This window comes from Acanthaster planci, linkage group LG08 (genome assembly GCF_054643075.1).
Source record: "Acanthaster planci isolate LZ-2023a linkage group LG08, COTS_SCS, whole genome shotgun sequence".
Taxonomy (NCBI): Eukaryota; Metazoa; Echinodermata; class Asteroidea; order Valvatida; family Acanthasteridae; genus Acanthaster; species Acanthaster planci.
Window position 1 is genome coordinate 13,559,648 of NC_141784.1, and position 20,852 is coordinate 13,580,499.

The window sequence follows — 20,852 nt, forward strand, 5'->3', positions numbered from 1 at the left end:
CACTAGCGATGTTTTGGCTTGCTTAGAACTAGTGAAACATGATCTGTACAACTGACACTGAACTGAATGTGAATTAGTGGCAATGTTGCCAAATCCTTGCAAAGGCTGAAAAAAAACCACCTAAAACCCCATTCCACTCGGCCCACATTCATTACTAGAATAACAAGGTGTATCGGAATTCTCGGTGAGTTTCAAAACCCAGGAATAATAAACAAGTAAAAACAATAATGCGCACATCAACAAACAATGTTTCAGACTGAAGTCCAGACAAATGCGGCACATTTGTGTGACAAGAGACAAGTGTTTATGTAAACTCCCCATGTTGAAACATTGGGCAGACCATGTTCACCCCAGATGTAGCTGTCACTTTACACCTCGGATCAGTCAACAACAAATTCTGGGGATCAGCAAGCCCATCAGTCATAATGGCTTAGGCAGGCTCTCCAGAGAGGTGTCTATGCTTGTTCACATCTGTTCAGGGTTGAACCTTATGATTAGATTACATCGCTGTCATGTGACTTCTTCCAGGATGCACATGAACATGAGCTGGATTTCTTCAATGCGTTAATTGGACCTAAGGGGGACATCAGTCCCCGGCAGTCACAGATTCTTTCCAACCATAACATTCTTTCCCGGACATGTAGGGAGCAATTATCATTCTTCCATGTATGTAGCCAGATATGTCCCACTAGGTGAATGATCTGCTCAAGTGCTGAAAGACCAAGGAGGGAACTAGTTTTACAGTGGATGCACAAACTGCCTTCGTGAAGTGATGCAAATTAGGGGAACATCATTTCTATCTCCGCAATGGGTTGAAATACATTAACTTTATTAAGACTGGCTCTTACGACATCAAAACCAAACATGAAACATTACATTTAACATCCCCACTACTCACACTTGACATATGATTACAACTATTACCGTAATTTTTGGAATATAGGCCCCCAAAAAGTTACGGCAAACATTCAACAAATCTGCACCCTTCACATCAATTCTCTGCTATTTTCAATGTGACTGCCTCTGATAGTTGTCATGGAAACACATATGAGTATGTCTTATCATGGACACAGTCTGTTGTCTGCATCGAGATTAGTCTAAAATGACAATGACAAGAATTCATGCCACAAAAGTAGCCAAGTGCACGTTCACAACCAGCGAAAAATAACAGTCTTAGGGGTAATTCCAGACATGAGGTGTCCAAAAGTGTGACATTTTTGTGTCCCTATTACACCTGACCTTTGTTATTTGACATGGATATATCACCGGAATTAATTTCAAATTATTACTATTTGTTTGGCAGGTGATATACATTAATTCATCACTCTGGGATTTGGAAAATGTAATCTGAACTTACAAAATCATATGTCAGACGTGACAGGGACGCAAAAAAAAATGGACCCCTAATTTCTGGAATTACCCTTCTGAAAAGTCTTCTGAAAACAGCAATATGATGTACAAGGCTGTGCCAAATATTCAAATACTTGAATTTTTGCGCAAGTTTTGAACATTCTTTTTTTTTTTTTTAATGTAGTTTAAAAAGCAAGCATTTGGGGGGAGAATCAATGAACTAACAATAGAAAATTTCAATTATTTGGTTTCAAAATTGCATTCTAAAGTTGTATTTCAAAGGTCTTCCACGTAAACTTAGCAAGGCCACAAGTTTCCTTTCCTACCAGTTTCACTTTATGGTAGTGTGTGATATCACTGGGACTAAAACAATTCATCACCAATTAGGACTGACTGATTCCAAGCCGCCTCCTCCCTTCAGCTATGGGACGGACCCCCTATCCTGGAACTCAACAAAGTGGACCATCACAAAAACATGCACGTACACTGTATTTTTCTTCTGGATTGGTATACCTATTATCAAAGATTCAATCCGTTAGAAGATCAAATATTCAATTTTTTGGATGGACTTGGCCTTTTTGCTGCACAAAAACAGTGCGCCACAGAGTCTTTTTTTTTTTTTTCAGTGCTTTTCATTGCACAAAGGACTCGTCAGCATCCCCATGGCTAAACAAAGATTCCACGGTTTCATTGTGAGGAAGTTGACATTTCGCAGTGTGGAGAGGTGTCCATGTTATTTGGCTGCGGCTGCGGCTACACCTACATGTACCTATAGGGTGGAAAAATGCCAGCTCTGCTAGCGGCTTCGCCAGATTTCCCCTTGACAGATGTGGAAGTGGCCCAGCAACTCCTGGTAATAAGGAGTTTTTGGTAAGACATGCACACTGTAGATGCATTTGTGTGGTACCACATGTACACAGTGAAAACCAGTTGATTTAACCAGTTGTGGAAGATATTATTCCACAACGAACTGGCCCTAAACATAACATTATTTTCGGCTGGATATACTAACTACTTAAGACACAAGATACACAGTTCTTTACAAAGTTGGGCCTTACAAATGCTGACTCCAGATAGTCATGTGTTCGAGATCCGTACAATGCTTATTACAGTATCAATGCTCTTTGAAACTCTGAGACAATGTTGCTATTAAAAGAGCTATTTTGCTTCAATGCCTGGCTGCTTGAGGGCTCCCTTTTGTAGTGTGGTGCCATACACAGATGCGTTCAAGCCTCTGACAGTGTGTACAAACTCAGCAGAAATCACTCAGGTGTGGGGATGAGTAAAGGTGTCACCTAGTAAAATATACAAAATTTGCCACAAGTGTCCCCTATGGAATGGGCACCAGCAACCCTGCATGGAGTGGTTCTGTGCTGAATTATGTAAATTACATGTATGACGGTAAAGTTTAAAGTGGTCTCTAGGAGGCAAACATGGTCGCAGGAAGCAGTATGGCAGGTATGAGAATAACTGTACCAGTTGTATGGGTTTGTTTCTTTTTGTCCAATACAAGGTACATGTAAATGTATGGGCCAATTTAATTGAAAGAACAAAACAGATATCAACAAAAAACTGTTCTCGAGTGTCCAAATGGTGATATTATGATCCTGATTTGTAATCTAGAATGTACCACACAATGCCCCTGTACATAATTATTCATCATGGGAGAAAACTGGTAGTCATTTCTGTCATTTCTAAACCACAATTATTAACATGCTGTTTCAATTTTTTTATGTACTGTTCATTAGCATTTGGCAATGAGAAAACCAACCAACAAGGCAACAACATGGTTTCTTTCTTCCTTACACGAGTGGATTCTTCAATGACTGCATTATGACAGGTTTCAGCACTTTTTATGCACATCAGAGAAGCAGATGGCGATAAATCCATGTACGTGTAAGTGTTCCAAATGTCAATGGTGTTGTTACTTTGCACATACAAATAAACCTGAATTGAATTGAATGGAATGGAAGTGAATACATGTATGTCCCATAACTGTTAATTTATCCAAGCACAAGTAAAATTCTCTCTTAGTCTATCCAGGCATAACCAAAAAGTGACATATGGGTAATTCCAGAAATTAGGGGTCCATTTTTTTACGTCCCTGTCACATCTGACATATGACTTTGTAAGATCAGAACACATTTTCTAATTTCCAAAAGTACTGAATGAACATAAACTACCTGCCAAGCAAGTAGTAATACATGTAGCTTGAAATCAATTCCCGTGATATTTCCATGTCAACTAACAAAGGTCAGATGTAACAAGGGACACAAATGTCACACTTTTGGACCCCTAATTTCGGGAATTACCCATATTTATTATACTTGTAGTCATGCTCCAACGTATTGTATAAAATAATTGTGAAGAACATCTTGTTATCTGTTATTACAGCAAATTTATAACATTCTGGTGTTCAGGGAGGGGTATGTCCCCTGGGCAAGTCCCCTGGGCAAGTGCACTGTGATCACATGCAGTGGTGGGATGGATTTGCTCAAATCCTGGATCTGCATGTACCTCTGACTGAGATGTGCCTGACCGACGCTGATAGTGCTGGTGATATGAAGCTACGTAACACCAATGAAAGCACACAAATTCACTTTATAAAACAAACAAGGTCTGAGATTTGATCAAGTTACGGTAGGTTTTGACATTTAAGCATGTGCTGTCAACGTTTATGAGAAATTCACCGAAAAGTTAATTCTCAATCTCTTTCCATACATTTGATAATCTTCAATATCTAGTTAGTCTCCGGCAGAAGTAACCACCATTTCTTCTTAAACACCAAGACTCAATTACAAAGTTACAAGGCAAATACTTGATGCAAGGGGAGGGGGAGGACCTTGTCAACTTGGTGCATGCAGAACCTGCTAAAGAGAGACAGCGGTAATTTGTACCAAGTATTATTAGAGAGCCCACACAATCTTTGGGGAATGTGCTTATTTCCCCAGTCAAAGTCAATTTCTCATCCAGTGGAAACTGATTATAGAGTCAGCAGCCTTTCCTCTTGGTTCAATGACCACTTACATGTCTACTATCATGACTATCAAGCACAATGTTGCACTTCTCTCTCATTGTTACAAATGCGCAAAATGGTTTCTGCACCTGGTCACATCCACTTTTTGAATTTTCATTGAGAACATGCATACATGTACATTGGAACATGGTTAATTGGACATTCAAACATAATTAACATGAGCTAAAAGGGACTTTCCAAAAAACACCTTGTGTCACACGTGTTGATGTTTATCCATGACATCATGCACAAATAAGCGTTGTTATATAATATGACAATGTACTAAAACAATTAATCCCCGAAGACAACTTAAAGCTGGAAAATTCTGGCAAATCTTGGTGCCAGAAAAGTTGCATTTAAAACCCTCCTTTGGTTTTACAACACTGACAAATATGCACAAGTGCCCACAATCACTCTCTTGCATATTTCTGCAGTGCACAACACGACACAGCTGTGCTTCTTTGAGGTGTTTACCAAGTGACCCAAAGAGTGACTTCAGCATCCTGTAGTCAAAAATGTCAACTCAGAACCCATACACACGTATTTCCTCACAGATTACAACTCTAAATAAAGTCATGGCCAAAAGTTTACACACACTTAAACAGAATACAGTTGACATCCATTTACATGTGAACCCTTTTTCTCTCATCATCATCCTTTCCATTCCTGTAACAATTTTGACCACATCTCCCTGCTATTATCATCAAAGGTATCTGAAACTTTTCAACTTTGGATGACTTCGTTCACAATTATTTTCATGCATCATGTGACAAACACTAGTGGTTCTAATTTGGCTGAACTCTCGTATTAACACCTGTCGAGAAGAATATGTTAAATTTCCTTCAGAGCACTGTAAAAAGCTGACTGTACAGTTACTTATCCTGCAAGATTAACTGAAGTCATACAGGTTAGCCACTTGCTGCCGGGTGGTTTGTAAAATGCAGTGCACATAATCAGGACTTTTTCAAGATTTTCAGTGTTCAGAATTCTTCAAAAATTCATCATTTCAATTAATGGATGTTTACACCCACATGAAGTACTGTCTGGTGGCCACTGTAGCCTGACAGACAAAATCTATTGACGCCCGAGTACTTCAGCCAGGCCTGCAGCCTTGTAAAAAGAGCCCAGATTGTGCGGTGTTATGTAACTTTCTTTTGTTCACGAACCTGGCACAGTGCCCAGCTGACCTCTTTTCAATAGGGGCATGAAAAGCGTGCAGCGGTGCTGTGTGGCTCATCGCTGCGGTGGTAGAGCGCTTTTGTTTTGGTAATCCGCCCACATTAAATGCTCAAAACTCTGGTATACTGTTTCAAAACAAGGCTGGATTTTCTCCAATATTGAGAGTGAAAAAATGCCCAGCAGCCTGGTCTTTTGTTCCTAGAATGTTTTTTTTGTTACAAGGCCCTGTTTCCTTTGTCCGATTTTGGAGACCACGGTCACGCGTATAAACACACAGTGTCCGAAACCGGGCTCCCCCGCAGGAAGTGGTTAAAGGCAATGCAATCAAGTATTAGACATTAGAGTCTGCTGTACACGTATGTCAAACTTTGAATCCACTATGTGTATTTTTATCACATCATAAGTGAAACTGTGAATAGAATGCGGTAGCAAACAATGACAAGGTGCATGATCTTTTTATCTGTAATCCAGATTATGATTGTGGCTGCCGACAGTTAATATACATGTAAGTTAATACGAAGTGTGGTATCCATCTGCCATATCACGATGTTTACAAGGATTAAGCAAGGCATTTATGGGCTTCTTTTCATCATCAAGGTCTCCATTTCATGTCAAGATCAAATTCCAAGTAACAGGGGGATGAGACACAGACCATTCTCAAATAAACGGGAGGCCATGACTAAATGAAATCAAAGTCAACCGTCTCTAAAACTTGACAGAAAGAGTCAAGTTAGGCTTTTCCATTACCACATTCTTTGCTATTTTCAACAGTTTTACATTAGTTACGTGTACCGGTAAAGTGTCCACTATGTCGGAGAATAAATCTAATTACTGCTTCAAGCTGTATGCTGTAATTTGATTTGGAAAAGAAATGGATATCTCAGCAAAAATATTCAAGATGCCTACAATGGCCTTGTTTGATATTTGCAGAATACCACACAAAGAAAAAGGGGACATCATTTAACTTACATTAACTGTCTGCAGCCAAAATAAAACTGTAGTTTGCAGTAAACAAAAAAAAAGCTATCTTTTCAATCTTTTCTACTGAAGGGAATTGCATGTGACAGTTCATCATATACAGTTGACTCTCATTAATACGAGGGCCTTGGGACTTACTAAATTAGCTCATATTATCCGGACCTCGTCTTACGCGAAAGCTGCCATCCTGCTTGACGTGTGTATCACCAATCAACCATAGGTAAAGCGTACATGTGTACAAGTACATGTACATGTATGCAGCTGCCATCCTGCTTGACGTGTGTATCACCAATCAACCATAGGTAAAGTGTACATGTGTACAAGTACATGTACATGTATGCATAACTTTTCGTTTAAAGGCATGTACGTTTTGTTATATGAATTTGAATTTAAAAGGTTTATGAAAGTGAGATGTATATGTACAGTTGAATGAATAAAGACTTGTAATAAAGAATGATTACAAAATGTAAGAACGGAGGAGCGGACTTTCCACCAGTCATGTTGATTCAGAGCGATGCCGTATCACACATCCCTGGCCCTGCACACCGTCATGAGATCCACATACACGCACGTAACGTTAGTACATTAATATTTTAGTTGGTAACCAACATCAGAGCTGCACTTGTTGCACATAAAAATGGAAGGAAACCAGCTATTGGTGGTGTGGACAGTAGAGGACGAATATCGGATTTTACTTTGGAAAGGCGTGTGGGCTTGGTGAAAAATTATTAGTAAGGGATGCACTTTTTTCATCAGAACTTATGGAGGTTATTTTCTTAACCTTTTTTGGACTAAAAACCTCAGTTTAGTCACAATTTTCTTGAATTGAGAATTATAGAAATTTCAAAATCGGATGGGGCGATGTTTTCATGTTACGATTGGGAACGGGTAGCAATTTTTTGACGGTGGGTGGGCAGTTTTTTGGGTCAGGTGTTTGGTTACCGAACACAATTTTTATTAGTTTCCGGGGTGACTTTGGTCTTGGAGAACTTTTGGGGGCGGGGGAATCAAACGAAAGATTACTTCTGTTCACCACTGTCCTGAATATCGTAGCATTTTTGGCAGTACTTCCTTGTGTTCAGGCAGCATGAGAGCCGCCACAAAGAATTTCTATGTTGGGTAGGCCTACGGGAACCGCAAATGCCAACTGTTCATCTCTCTTGTAGCATCGGACACGAACAGCTTGATTCAGTGAGGGAAACTGCAGTGCTGTACTACTGTACACTAATAAATTACAGAAGCACCTTTCAAAATTGAATGGACTGGCTGATTGACAAGTTGCCTTTAAAGACGCTTGTGCTAAATAGACAGAAAACAATAGATTTGCACTCAGCCGGTGGGCAAAAAATGCTTGCCTTAACCAAAATCTTGTAACGCCCGAGCTCATATTATGCATTTGTTCCCTCATAGGAATGTACACAATTCAGTCGGGACTGGCAAAATATGCTTGTCTTATCCGAGCTCATATTACCGAGAGTCGACTGTAATTAAACGCATTTTCCTTTTATACATTGCTTTGGACCCCTCATGTAAGATCATGCAGTCTGCCCTTACAGATGCACTGTATACATGTGCCCTAGTAAAAAAACTCAGATTTCAAAGAGTAGGTGCAGATATTACTTTTCCCTTCAGATCTTTTGAGAGGGTCAAAATAACTCTCCTTTTTATGATGTTCAGGACCATTCACATAAGCTTATGCCCCAGTGTTCGTAGCATATACATGTACTATGTCCTTTACACAGACGCATACATGTACCAAGTTTCACTCCAATCTGTCTCTTGTAAAACTAAGATTTCAAAGGATGGGTGCTGAAATCACCTATCCATATTCAGGTCTTTCAAAAAACAACTCACCTTTTCAGGATTGAAACAGTTTATGGGGGGGAGAGTTCACGATTGAACACTTTGAGTTTTCTCTGAGAGTGCTAATGGAAGTGTAGGAGACACAGAAATTCCTTTTCAGCACAGATTGAGGAGCTTTTCCAAATCCTCCCATCCCACAGTTACCCTGGCACTTCAGAAACACCGCCAACATTCTGTACACAGGTATACCGTCGCAGGACTGATGGCAGCAGATGGAGCCATTATCTGTCTGCTCGCTCACCCATGACAACTCGGGTTCACTGCACCAAGCAGCTGCAGCCAATGCTGACATCCTACCAAAGGACTTACCAACTAAGAAGACGAGAATGGGCAAGTTGACTAGCCAAACCTCGGGCTGTCATTACGGAGTAAATTGAAAAACCTTGCAAACAGTGACAGACGGAGTGAGTGGAGAGAGGAAATTAATGCAATTAATCCATCACACATCAAACTGACAAGGCTCAATGGGAAAAGTTGCAGTAAAAAGCCCTGGAGCGAGATTCTCAATTATAGCTGCAGGCGCGCAAGTTTGTCGGCCCCAAATTAATATTTTACAATGTGAAGGTTGCAGCCCAGCAGAATACTTTGTCTGTGGTCTGACCCAGGCCCCTATGTTGAACACTTGCCCATTCACATCAGGCCGTCTTTCACCAACAGAGAGATCAATGCTTGAGCCAGCAAGAGATCTGCCAATGAAAGAGGGTCCGAGCTCCGCTTCAGACTTACCATACTATTAACCACAGGGTTTGCTAGACTGATTCCTGACGTGGCACATTAAGTGGTTTTTCTTAATAGGACTGCAGTAAACCTTTTTCTTTTGTGGTAGGGGCTATTAGCCAAAGGTAGTCATGTTTCTTTGATCTTAAAACTGATAAGGCAAAATTAAATTACTTTTACTGTGCATCAAGTCCTGCGTACCTTTATTAGCACAACAGAGAATAACTCAGCGATGAACAACTGAGGGCGCTCTATACATAACACGGCACTCACTGCAGACAGCGATGACACAAGAACATAATCAAATCCAAACATTTTGACAGGACGGCTATTTTATTCCTCACCTTGAGTGCTGGGCGTTCTCTTCGAACCATCGGGCGTGCCTCACCGCTGCCAGGGATGACTTCATGACCTTCAAGGGTACTGCACATACATGTATACAGACAACAAACTCATTATCTTGCTATGTCATCAAGATGATATTTTTCAGGGTTTGGCAATGACGGCACGGTACCTGGGAATGTGATAAGCTATACATGTAACAAGATATTTTATTTCCCTGTTAATCTGCCCTCTTTCCAATCATCAGGTATTGTGCATGTTGTCCATTACAGCTTAAAAAAAAAGGGACACTGTTTCGTGCAAAGCTTCTTCAAAGCCCCGAAATCTGTAACGTACATATCATGTGTCGAGGCAGACCAAGGACATGTACAGTGTAGCTCTTTGCACAATTTGCATCCTGAATAAACAGAGAGGATACTTTTGGCAATGAAATTCCCTGCGACCAACATATTGGCCGGCATATGGCATGGAGTAAGAACATTTAACTGTCATCTGATAATTCCAAATATCATTTGGACAGTCTTCACATGGACACTACAATGCTTGGGCACATGCAGCACAATCCAGGCATGAAACTGGCCCAAAGCCCAAAATGTCCCACCAAACTATAGGTGTGTGTAATATTTGCCTGGCTACAGTCTTTAGTGTACATACAATTTTACTCATCTGGATGACCTGTTTAATATTCACCGATCATAGGAAGATCAATAATGGGAAGGAAAATGGAACTGACTTTCATTTTAGTAAGAAGCAAATTTTAGTGAGGAGTAAATATTTTTCCACTTCACAGAGGTGAGGTACAATTTCATGCTCATGTTCATGACTGCAAGTTTTGAAACAAGTACAACTCTGTACACCTACTCACTCACGGAGTCTTCTAATCCCCACTACAGGCGTAATTTGACGACCAAAATTAGAACCCATTACTGCGGTGGCACAACACTCATGGACAGGTGGTACACGCGTGTTACATGCCTCTTTGACCAACAGGGTGTCGTGATTTGCTGAAAGCACACTCGCGTCAAGCTGAAGAACGTGCTTATGAGTGCAGTGCCACCGCAGTTTTGGTGTGTAATCCGATTAGTCCATATTTTCCCTCCAACCATCACCATCACTGGCACTTTTATCTTTACTGCTTTCTTTCCTTTTTTGTATTTCTGAGAGATTACTCTCATTTCAGTTTTCGCCCATTTTTGCAGCAGCCACACTGACTTGGCCCTTTGTAAAGCATTGTGTGACAAAAGGGCTTTTAATGGCAAAGGTCAAGCCTTAACCTTTCATCCAGCCAGAAGAAGGTGCCTAGTAATGTTGGCCTATGTGTTTTTATTGTAGAAATGCTACATGTAATGATTATTAATTATGGTTTATTATCATCACGGTTCAGCAGCTCCAAAGCTGAATTGCACAGCAATTTACAATGAATTAGATTAAATGTACATCGAATGACAGGTGGAAGAGGTTAAACTATGCTCATAATCATATGTACCCGGTAAGCTCTACTGTTGCCATCTGATTTGTTCTGACTTCTTTCCAAAGTTGCTGTTTTAACTTTTGTGCAAAAAATCTGGAAAAGTGGGAATTTTCGAGAAAATTCAAAACGTGGACAAAGTGGGAGGGGGGGTGTCCAGTGTCGGCCTAGTTCTCTTTTGTTGTCAGCGAGAAGAATGCTTGTGTGTGCGACCATGAAGGCTGAGTTATGCAATTCTCAAAACCTTCAGCTCCGTTGAAAACCTTTTAAGGATTTGGGATGAGAAATGTAAGGGACCTTTCTTTACCGCCCAATTCCTCGTAGGTGGCGAGCCTGAGATGCGCTCTTAACTGGTACTCACAATGCATGGCTGGGTCTATCTTCTTGAGGTTTGGTGGGATGGTCGTCACCATTATCTTGACGGTGGCCTCCGAGCTACTGATCTCGCATCCTGCTTCGTTAGTCAACATCGTTAAGACTTCGTTGGGCTCTTTCTCTTTGACGCTCTCCACAACCTTGTTACCGAGCTTGATCACTGCTTCAGCTGGTGGGTTGATAGATAAAAATGACAAGGGCAACGTTACAGAGGTGTGGTTCCGACAATTACTGACTCAGATCTGCTCAAACAAATTTCTGTAAAATGCCTTGGCATACTAAATGAGGGAAAATAAACTTTCAGCTTAATACGGTATCTCTGATAGTTTTCTTGTGATGGTCTCTGAAATTTGGGGCACTTTGGCACTTTTTGACACCCACTAATACTTACTCTTTTGTTGTGGTGGCATAGCATCTTTGAAGGCCTAACCAGAATATATCTTTTGCCACTAAAGGTGGAAAGCTGAGAATTCTCGCTTATTCTTGCCTATACATTTACTTTCAGATTCTGCAGTGAGACATCAATTAGCCTATCATATCAAGAAGTGTGGAACCCATGAAATTATACTGGTTCATGATGAACAATTACCTGACCCCTCCCCCTTCCTCATTCAGGCCACTGTTTGACCCTGTGGGCACAGGTTGGGGAGCATGGGCTTTTGAGTCCGCCAAGTTACTCATTTTCACCATTATTTCAAAAGCAAGAAGAACTTTGATTAAATATGAGACCTCACTGGAGACTGAAAGATTAATGAAGTCTTTCATAATCCAAAGAGAAGATCTGAGAAAAAAAACATGGCTCAGCTTGACATGAAGCTTGGAATCCTTTTTACAAGGTTACATGTAGAGCTGTACACGTAGGTATGTACATGCAAGTTGGTACAAAAATTCATGCATGCCATTTTTTTCCCTGCAAAGTGACACATTTCAGAGGAATCACAAGAGTTCCTGACAAAAATACCTTCAATTTTTGAGTTAAATTCAAATCAAAATGAAAAAGCACACTGAATTTCTGGGGTACTACTTTTGGTGAAGATAACGAATGGTCTATTACAGGTAATTCAGTCTTCAGACACATATTAAGCCTTACCATTGTTAATTTATGTCAAGGTTAGTTGGAATGTCAGGACTAAATGTGCTGAATTGGTTCAGAATTTTTTCCAAGGCCGGAAATTCAGACTAATTTAATTTGTACCATCAGCAAGAAAATCAGATGACATGATTTCCCTGCAATGGGGACATTTCTATTAGCGCATGTACCGTACCGGTACCCAGGCAGGTCTACATGGACATCTACGTCAAGTTCCTGTAGGATCACATACATTAACCTGGAAATTGACAACCATTTTTTCTCTACTTCTGACCATACACTCTCCTACGCAAAGATGCATTCTCAACACAGTTGTCCTATCAGCCAAAATCAGTCATGTGACGTGACATGTCTATAGGTGTAGTGTACAGGGCAAGGCAGAAGGAATTTTGGACTGTTTTTGATCGAGACAGCAAAAAGAGGGTTTTAAAACACAGGTTCATGTATAAAATAATGTCCGAGACTATATCAAGTGCTGGAAAAGAAATTTGCATTTTGGGAAACAAAATTAGGCAATCTTTGACTGGGCATTGCATATTAAATGAAGTGGGGCTACGGCCCCAATGTACTACACAGTCTTCGTGTACACATGTACGTGTACAGTAGTTGCGCCCAGTTTGTAAGACATTGCCTTTGGAATACCTTCAAACTTGACTTGCATGAGTACTATTGCAGGATCTACTATAGTTCAGTGTATTTATGTAAATTTCCATAAGACCCCCAAACAGTCCTTAAATAGCTCAGCTGACCAGTTTAAAAAGGTTTTTGTCTTTTTTGTTTGAAAGCCTACAGCCAATCTTGAAAGTTCTCTCGCAAGAAAAGCAGCAGTTATGCAACACATGTACGGCTAAAATAAACCTGAACTGTACATTTTTCAAATCAATTTAGATTACACTGGTATGATCAATGACAGGCTTGGGGAAAACCAAATAAAAGCATGAAGGCTTGAAATATCACTTCTATGCATTAATTTGTTGCCAAAAAAAATGAATCTCTTATAGTAATCTTCACAATCTCTTATAGTAATCTTCACAAGAAGGCCAGTAATGATGTTGGGCTATGAGTGTGTAAGGTATGCTGAAAATTGTTGTGAAAGTCATCAGACTTATGCACTGCATAACTTTCATCAAATGAGCTATGATTTATCGTAGCACTTCAATGTCTGCAATAAATGTGACATAAATAGGGTCTGAAGAGAAAAACTGGCTGATGTGCCTGAATGTGTGTTACAATGCTGCAGCTGCCGCATGTGTACCATACCTAAGAATAATGAAACTGCAGGGTGAAACCACAACATAGCCCATAGATTTCCATTGTCTACCTACAAAAATGTGCAGAAACACCACTCAACAGCAATTTCCTATTTGTCTGAATATTCTGCAGGTACTGTACCGCAAAGGGCTTCATATACGGTCATTGTCACATAAAAAAAGGACACGAGGAGACAAACATCTGTTGGGTTCTCCAGTTGGCCAAAGATGAGTGGAAGTATATCATCAAAAATAATAAACGCAGTAACTTGATCTCAGAAGGGCTTTCATTTCATTAAGATCAACCATGACAAGGGACAACCCTCTGGCAAACGACTTCACAATGTATGCTCGCTTCTAGGGAAATTCTGCTTTCAAATGAACCGGAATTTTCTTTCAAGAAAAAGTGCAAAAAAGTGCACGACCCGGCGGGATTAATGCAGTGTGACAGCACATTTGATACATCGTGTAATAAATTCCAGGAAGCTGGAGTAATGAGGAGATTGGTCATGATGAGGAAATCCTGTAAGCATTTCCATCAAAGTTGTTCATCAGCAGCTGAAATGAGGCGCCACTCCAAGAACTCCACCCACCCACCCTCCCTCCCCCTAGCACAGCAGACACAACAGTGAATTAAAACAGCTTCAGTGCAGACAAATTATGAATACAGGGTGACAGCGTGACGGGTCATTTGTTTGGCTGCCACCAGTGTTAGTGTGATTTTTTCAAATAATGAAAATCACATTTTTAAAATTCAAATCAGATTTTTTATTTAGAAAGGATCTTTAATTGGAGGTACATACATGTATAAAGCAGCCCAAATGTCTGTTCCAAATTAAGAAAATCCAGCTGTATGTGCATTATTTCTTTTACTGGTAATTCCAGAAATTAGAAGTCCAAAAATGTGACATTTTCGTGTCCCTGTTACATCTGACCTTGTTATTTGACATGGAAATATCACCGGAATTGATTTCAAACTATTACTATTTGTTTGGAAGGAAATTTGCATTAATTCATCACTCTTGGAAATTAGAAAATGTGTTCTGAACTTGCAAAATCATATGTCAGATGTGACAGGGACGCAAAAAAAACCCTCTAATTTCTGGAATTACCCTCAAGAGAAATTCTTTTTAAAAGAAACTAAGAGATTTTAATCAAGCAGTCTGATTAAAATCCCATACAGGCAATTAATAATTACCTTCGACTTCACATACGACATGTACATAAGCCCACATAGAATACATATTGCACGGTACCTGATTAAATTTGCACCTGTATAGTGGACGGATTACAAGTACCCAGGGTACAATACCTCGTTTCAAACCATGCTCTAAATTTTGTCCAAAGTAGAGGTCACAGGATTTACTAAGGAGCTAAAAATGAATGAACCAGTGAGTAACAAACTACCATCAACACATGTGCAATGTCCATTCATGAACTAAATACTACATATAGCAGGACATGAACTTCATAAGGCTCCAAAGCAGTCTCAACAAAACAAAATAAAACAAAAAAATGAAAGTTAATGAAACCATATTCTACTTGTATTTGATTGCATAGTAGTCTGATATTTTACTGTGTTTAACATAGAACTGGTCACTTTTATTCACGTGAAATTAAATCATGATTATAAATCAATATCCAAAACACTGATTTGAATATTGTGTGCCATTTGTCATCAAATATGGCTATCTGATTTAAATATAAACAAACAGCTTGAATTGAATCAAAATCTCTGCCAACCAAGATTGCTTGTTATACGTGTGCACTGTGCACCAGTAATTCTTACTTAAGGGCTTAGAGAAGTTTATGTGTCATTTAAAATGTGGAAAACTTGTTTGCTCATTCCAAACAAGCGGCAAGGAAGCACTTTTCACAATTCCACTTTGGGCCTTGCTGACATAGGTGCTGCAACATAACAGTGTTATGGCAATGAGCGTTCTTCTGGTCTTTTTCAAGAGTAAGACGATATTGCTTTGAGGGAGATGAAAGGATGGGTGCTGGCACTTTACCTCTTCAGACGTCTACAAATCTCTGCTCAGGACACGGCAGCTGATATGTTAGTATAAATGAAGACATGTTGCTGCGACAGAGCCATGCAAGAGACGACATCAACAGTTTATGACTACTCAAGCGCAAGATACGTGTAGCAACATTACACGTACAGATCCGACTCCTTGCTCCAGAGGACAAGAGAGTGCTCAAAAGAGACAAGTCATCGAATAAAATCATTTGGTTTTGAAATCAAACCTAACCTTTTCAAGTGCCAAAGATAAACTGGGATTTGCTGAACTGAACACAAAGGTACAGATGGCTACAGAAATTCAGTTCCACTTCAATTTGTGCTATTGGCCGGTGGTTCCACAGACTGGAACGTGGAGAGACAAAAGGTACTCAGAATTTTGGTAGCAACACTCTGTTTTAACACTGGGCGCTGTTTGGGCCATGTAGGGAAATCTAAGCTTCATCTACATCTTGGGCATAAGGTTTTAATTTGTTGAATTTCCCCATTGAGTTGAGACCCTTAACCACTTTTGCAAGGCACTGTTGTTGGCAGGAAAACTTGACCCAGGAAATGAGCAAGATACAGCAGCCAACTTTTGAAATAGAACCAAATACCGCAAACACTGGAATACAAGAGTCATTACATTTCTTACTTCCAACCACATTAATTGAAATGAGTTGCTGTAACATAACAAATGGCTTCGTCCTCGTACACAGGTCAAGTTAACCACTTGCTACTGGGAGGATTTTTTTTAGCGAGACAAGATGCCGGGTCCTTTTCAAGATTTTTCATCTTCAAAGTTCTTCAAAAATTCATCATTTCATTTAAAGGCCCTTTGTACCCACATGATAGACTCTTTGGGCGCTAATCTAAAGCTGACAAGTAACCTTCATTGACTCCTGAATATTTCAGCCAGGCCTGCAGCCTTGGAAAAAGGGCCCAGATTGTGCGGTGTTACGTAAGATTCTTTTGTTCCCGAAACCCGCACAGTGCACTGCTGACCTCTTTTCAATAGGGGCCAGATTAGCATGCAGTGGTGCTGTATGGCTCATCGCTGCGGTGGTGGAGAGCTTTTGTTCCCAGTGGTAATCCGCTCACTCTAAATGCCTCAAATGGTGGTATACTGTTTCAAAACAAGGCTGGATTATCTCCACTATTGAGAGCGAAAAAATGCCCAGCAGCTCAGTCTTTTGTGCTGAGCATAGTCTTTTGTCATAATGCCCAACTCTTTTGTCCAAGTTCCAGGCTCCCGGCTCTGCATATAAAGCCTATGTGCTCGAAAATGGGTCGCCCGGCAGGAAGTGGTTGAAGTTCAACACACAGTCCAGTTTAACTGGCTTCAAGATGTTGCATGTGTGTGCAAAACAAATGGGGAAGGGTTGGACATGTATACGCATCTGCCGGCAGTGACTCGGGGCATGCATGGTGATTTGACCTGTCAGCTACCCCTGTGCAGAATGCAGACCGACCACGATCATGTTTACCCCTCATCCGAATATGAACTGGTTCAGCTCAGTGCAGCTCTCTTTTTCTGCTACCTAAAAACTGATTTCTCTCATAAGAAGGTGGGTTTAGAAAAGTTTCATTTAATTCCCACAGTGAACATCTGAAACTGCCAATAGGGCACAAGTTGAAGCTTCAGACATCGGAGGATGCTGAGACTTGAAAAAAGCCCTCAACCTCGATCTCCGAGAGTGCGTCAATATTGGAACACTCAACACTTGCTACACTGGCTTTGGTGAATATCCAATGCTGTATCCCACAACCGTGCCGACTGCTGATTATCTTGCACAATATGTTGCAAAGGAAACATAAAGCATTGTGGGTAGCATGCCATCATGGTCCATAAATGTACCAGCAGTTTCTTGTGGATATTCCAGGCAATCATCCATTTTCAGTGCACTTACATTATAGTTGAAGCTGTGGATGTCAGTCAACGACCAACTGATAATTACTGATTAATGATTCATCCATAGTCAAATCAAACTGAACTTGAAAATTAGGACAACAGAAATGATTAAGACCACTTTTAATCTTCTCATTCTGGTAACTAAGGTGGTTAGGGAAAGTGCAGTGCTTTTCAGTGAGTTCCTTCATTGTTCTTACTTGTTGGTAGTGTCTTGAGGATGACAACCAAGTCAGCGACAGGACTTCCGTTCATCATCGTCCCCTTCTTGTGTGAGCCCACCTGACGCACCTGCTCAACAACCTACGCAAGAATATAATCCGTCTCAGTTACGAGCACACAATACTACATATTGTAGGCTGGGGACCCAACGTGCAGAAGTTCAATTGAAAGCTACAACTGAAATCTATGCATGGAATAACAGCCAGACTTTCTGTTTCTTGTTCATTCTTCTCGAATAAAGTGAAAAGGCCTATTCTGTAGAAAATAGCTGCAGGACAAATGGACAATGCATTTTCTACACAGTGAGGATTTTTAGGCATCATTTCAAAATTCTTATCGAGTAGGTGTCAGACAGAACGGTCCGACTGATACATTTATTATCGGTTGGCTATCAGGTTAAATGTTCTCAAGTGGCCAATTCTAATTGATAGATGCCTTTTTACTGCATTACTTCCAAGGCTATGTGGTTTAAGTGGAGCAACACCCCCCTCTGTTGTTCACTCAACACAAGTCACTGTTATCGGTCGGCTGGCCCTGTCCTATAGTCAACTGGTAGGAATTTTGAAATGATGCCTTTGAAATCTGTCTTCTGGAAATGCGGCATTATTTGAATCAATGATAAAACCCTTCCATGAGTGTATCTTAAGTGCTGCAGGGAGTTTCAACGTCATCCTCAGGTTTGAAATCCCAACTACCCTATCATGCATCTCCAGTGGGGAATTATGGCAAGTCACACGTCAAATCATCAACCTGCTAGACTGATCAGGTCACGAGTGCAACCTGCCAGCTGACTTAGGAATCATGAGTACTGATAAGGAATTGTCTTTGTCAGAGTGACCTGACCAAACAGACTCGGAAGACTAGGGAATGACTACCAACCATTTATGAGGGATGTCCTATAAACACACAGGGTTTTCCTGTTGCAAGAGCATGTTTAAATGCTGTTCGTTCTGGCAAATTCTGTAGAAGCGCCAGGTGACGTGTCTACTCGTCCCTATGCTTGAGTGATTCCTATTGAGTTTGTACACACACCAAGGCTTAGATCTTGTCCTTGGAGGTTGAGCGAGTTAAGCCCTCAAGCGGCTCTGAGCCATGACCGGGCATTGTAACAAATACTACTCGGCAACACAGTCTGTTTCAAAGAAAGTGATGAAGCCGTGAGAAATGTCCCATAAATCTGGAACAAATGACCACTGGGCTATTATTTGTAAACCCCAACTTGCTGAAGGACTGTGGTTGTGGTATCTTGTTATTTTGAAAAGGTCAGTATTTTCGGCTGGAAATAACACTGGGCCTGGGACACATCGGTTGACAAATAGTACAGCTGGTAAGTGTTCAAAGTTCAATCTGGCAGACAAGCATCAAGACACCTGATCAGGATGATTTCGGAATGACCAGTTTACAAACTACCACTAAACAAATAGCATTAGAAATCTCCTCTTTGTTGAGGCATGTGCTTGATGAAGCAATGAATTGAGAAATCCAGGCACGTAACGAGAAGACAGGAAAAATCAAGAGATTATGCACAGTGTTTGTAAGTTTGCCGTGACTCATGTGGTCAGTTTGGAGAACTTGAATACCTGGAATCACTCTTCTTAGGATGACCTGCCCAACTGGATAATCTGTCCAACTGGACAATTTGCCTAACTGGATGATCTGTCTATTTGCATTATTTGCCCAACTGCATGACCTGTCCAACTGCACTATTTGCTCAACTGGATGATCTGCTTACTGGACCATTTGCCCAACTGGATAAGCTGTTCATTGGACCATCTGTCCAATTGGACCATTGGCCCAACTGGATAATCTGTTCATTGGACCATTTGCCCAACTGGATAATCTGTCCAATTGGACTATTTGCCCAACTGGATGATCTGTCCAATTTGGACCATTTGCCCAACTGGATGAACAATCCAATTGTTCTTACCACGTCAAAACCTGAAGGTGGAGCTACAATGATATTATCCAATACGGTATTGATCTTTGTGACAAGGCTCAGCACTGATGACTGCTCCAGAGGGGTAGGGGATAGTTCCCCATTCTTCTTAATCAGCTCCTATGATAGAACGAAGGAGGACCCAATGACAAGTGATGAACAGGTTGTTGGAACTGTGGTGTCAAGTTGAAACACCCAGTTTATTTGGATACTACTGCAGTATAATAATCAATCTCAGAATCTGTAATAGGACAGGTCCAATGTAATGCCACGGTAATGCATTAGACAGTAAAGAATCACTCACAGGGTTTTCAATGTAACTAGAAGTTATCATAAAATCAGTTCAGATTTTAACAAATATTGTCAAAAGCATGTACCAAGTTGCAGCATGACTGGACTGACAGTTCAATGCATGTGGGACAATGAGTCTCAAGCATGCCCAAGAGACAGCGCAATTTTCCGAGCAACACAGGCTCCTTTGGTAGGAGCTGCAATTGGCTGGCTCACAAACGACTATGAAATGCGTGTTGCAGTCACGCCGCTACCAACAAACTGATCACTCCCCACCAACACGGTTCTTTGTAAACCAATGAGGGGGTGATTCCGCTCGAGGCAGATTAAGAAGCTTCTTGAAAGTTCTGATTATTTGACACCTGATGGCGTCAACACAACCATTACTAATTACAGCCATCTTTGACTTGGCTAAATTCAATCAATACATGGTCATATATGATCATATTGTAATATACGTCAACATGGTCGTATGTGGTCATAATTATGGTCATATTGTGACCACATACTGGTCACATAGCAGTGAATTTAGTCCCTGCGATGTGAATTGATTGAAAAATAGGGGGAAAAAGTTTTTTCAAGTGGTCTAGAAAAATGTCCACATCGACCTGAAACTTGTATTCTTCTGTGGCCTGAATATCATCGTCCATGCCACCATTAACCCAATAAAAGAGCGTTCTTTCTGACAAGCAATCCCAGCCAGATTTCACATGGATGACACTACATGATATTCGTATATTGTAAACTCACATCAAAGAGTGGCTGATCATCAGGAACGGGTTTCACTCTCTGGAAGGCTGCCTCGCACTTAAAAGGGGGAGAACGAACAAAGGAAAGATCGTGTTATCTCAACAATTGTTTTTT

General features: G+C 40.6%; 1 protein-coding gene across 2 annotated transcripts in view; it reads right to left on the reverse strand.

Annotated features, from left to right (window-relative positions):
* ilf2 (interleukin enhancer binding factor 2) overlaps positions 1-20,852 on the reverse strand; it is a 103,612-nt gene that overhangs the window by 75,891 nt on the left and 6,869 nt on the right. For both annotated transcript variants that reach the window (XM_022231351.2, XM_022231348.2), the window contains exons 4-8: positions 20,739-20,795; positions 19,689-19,817; positions 17,740-17,842; positions 11,275-11,457; positions 9,448-9,526 (exon numbers count right to left, since the gene is read on the reverse strand). In XM_022231351.2, coding sequence (XP_022087043.1) covers positions 9,448-9,526; positions 11,275-11,457; positions 17,740-17,842; positions 19,689-19,817; positions 20,739-20,795 — 551 coding nt within the window. The remainder of the gene's footprint in view (positions 1-9,447; positions 9,527-11,274; positions 11,458-17,739; positions 17,843-19,688; positions 19,818-20,738; positions 20,796-20,852) is intronic.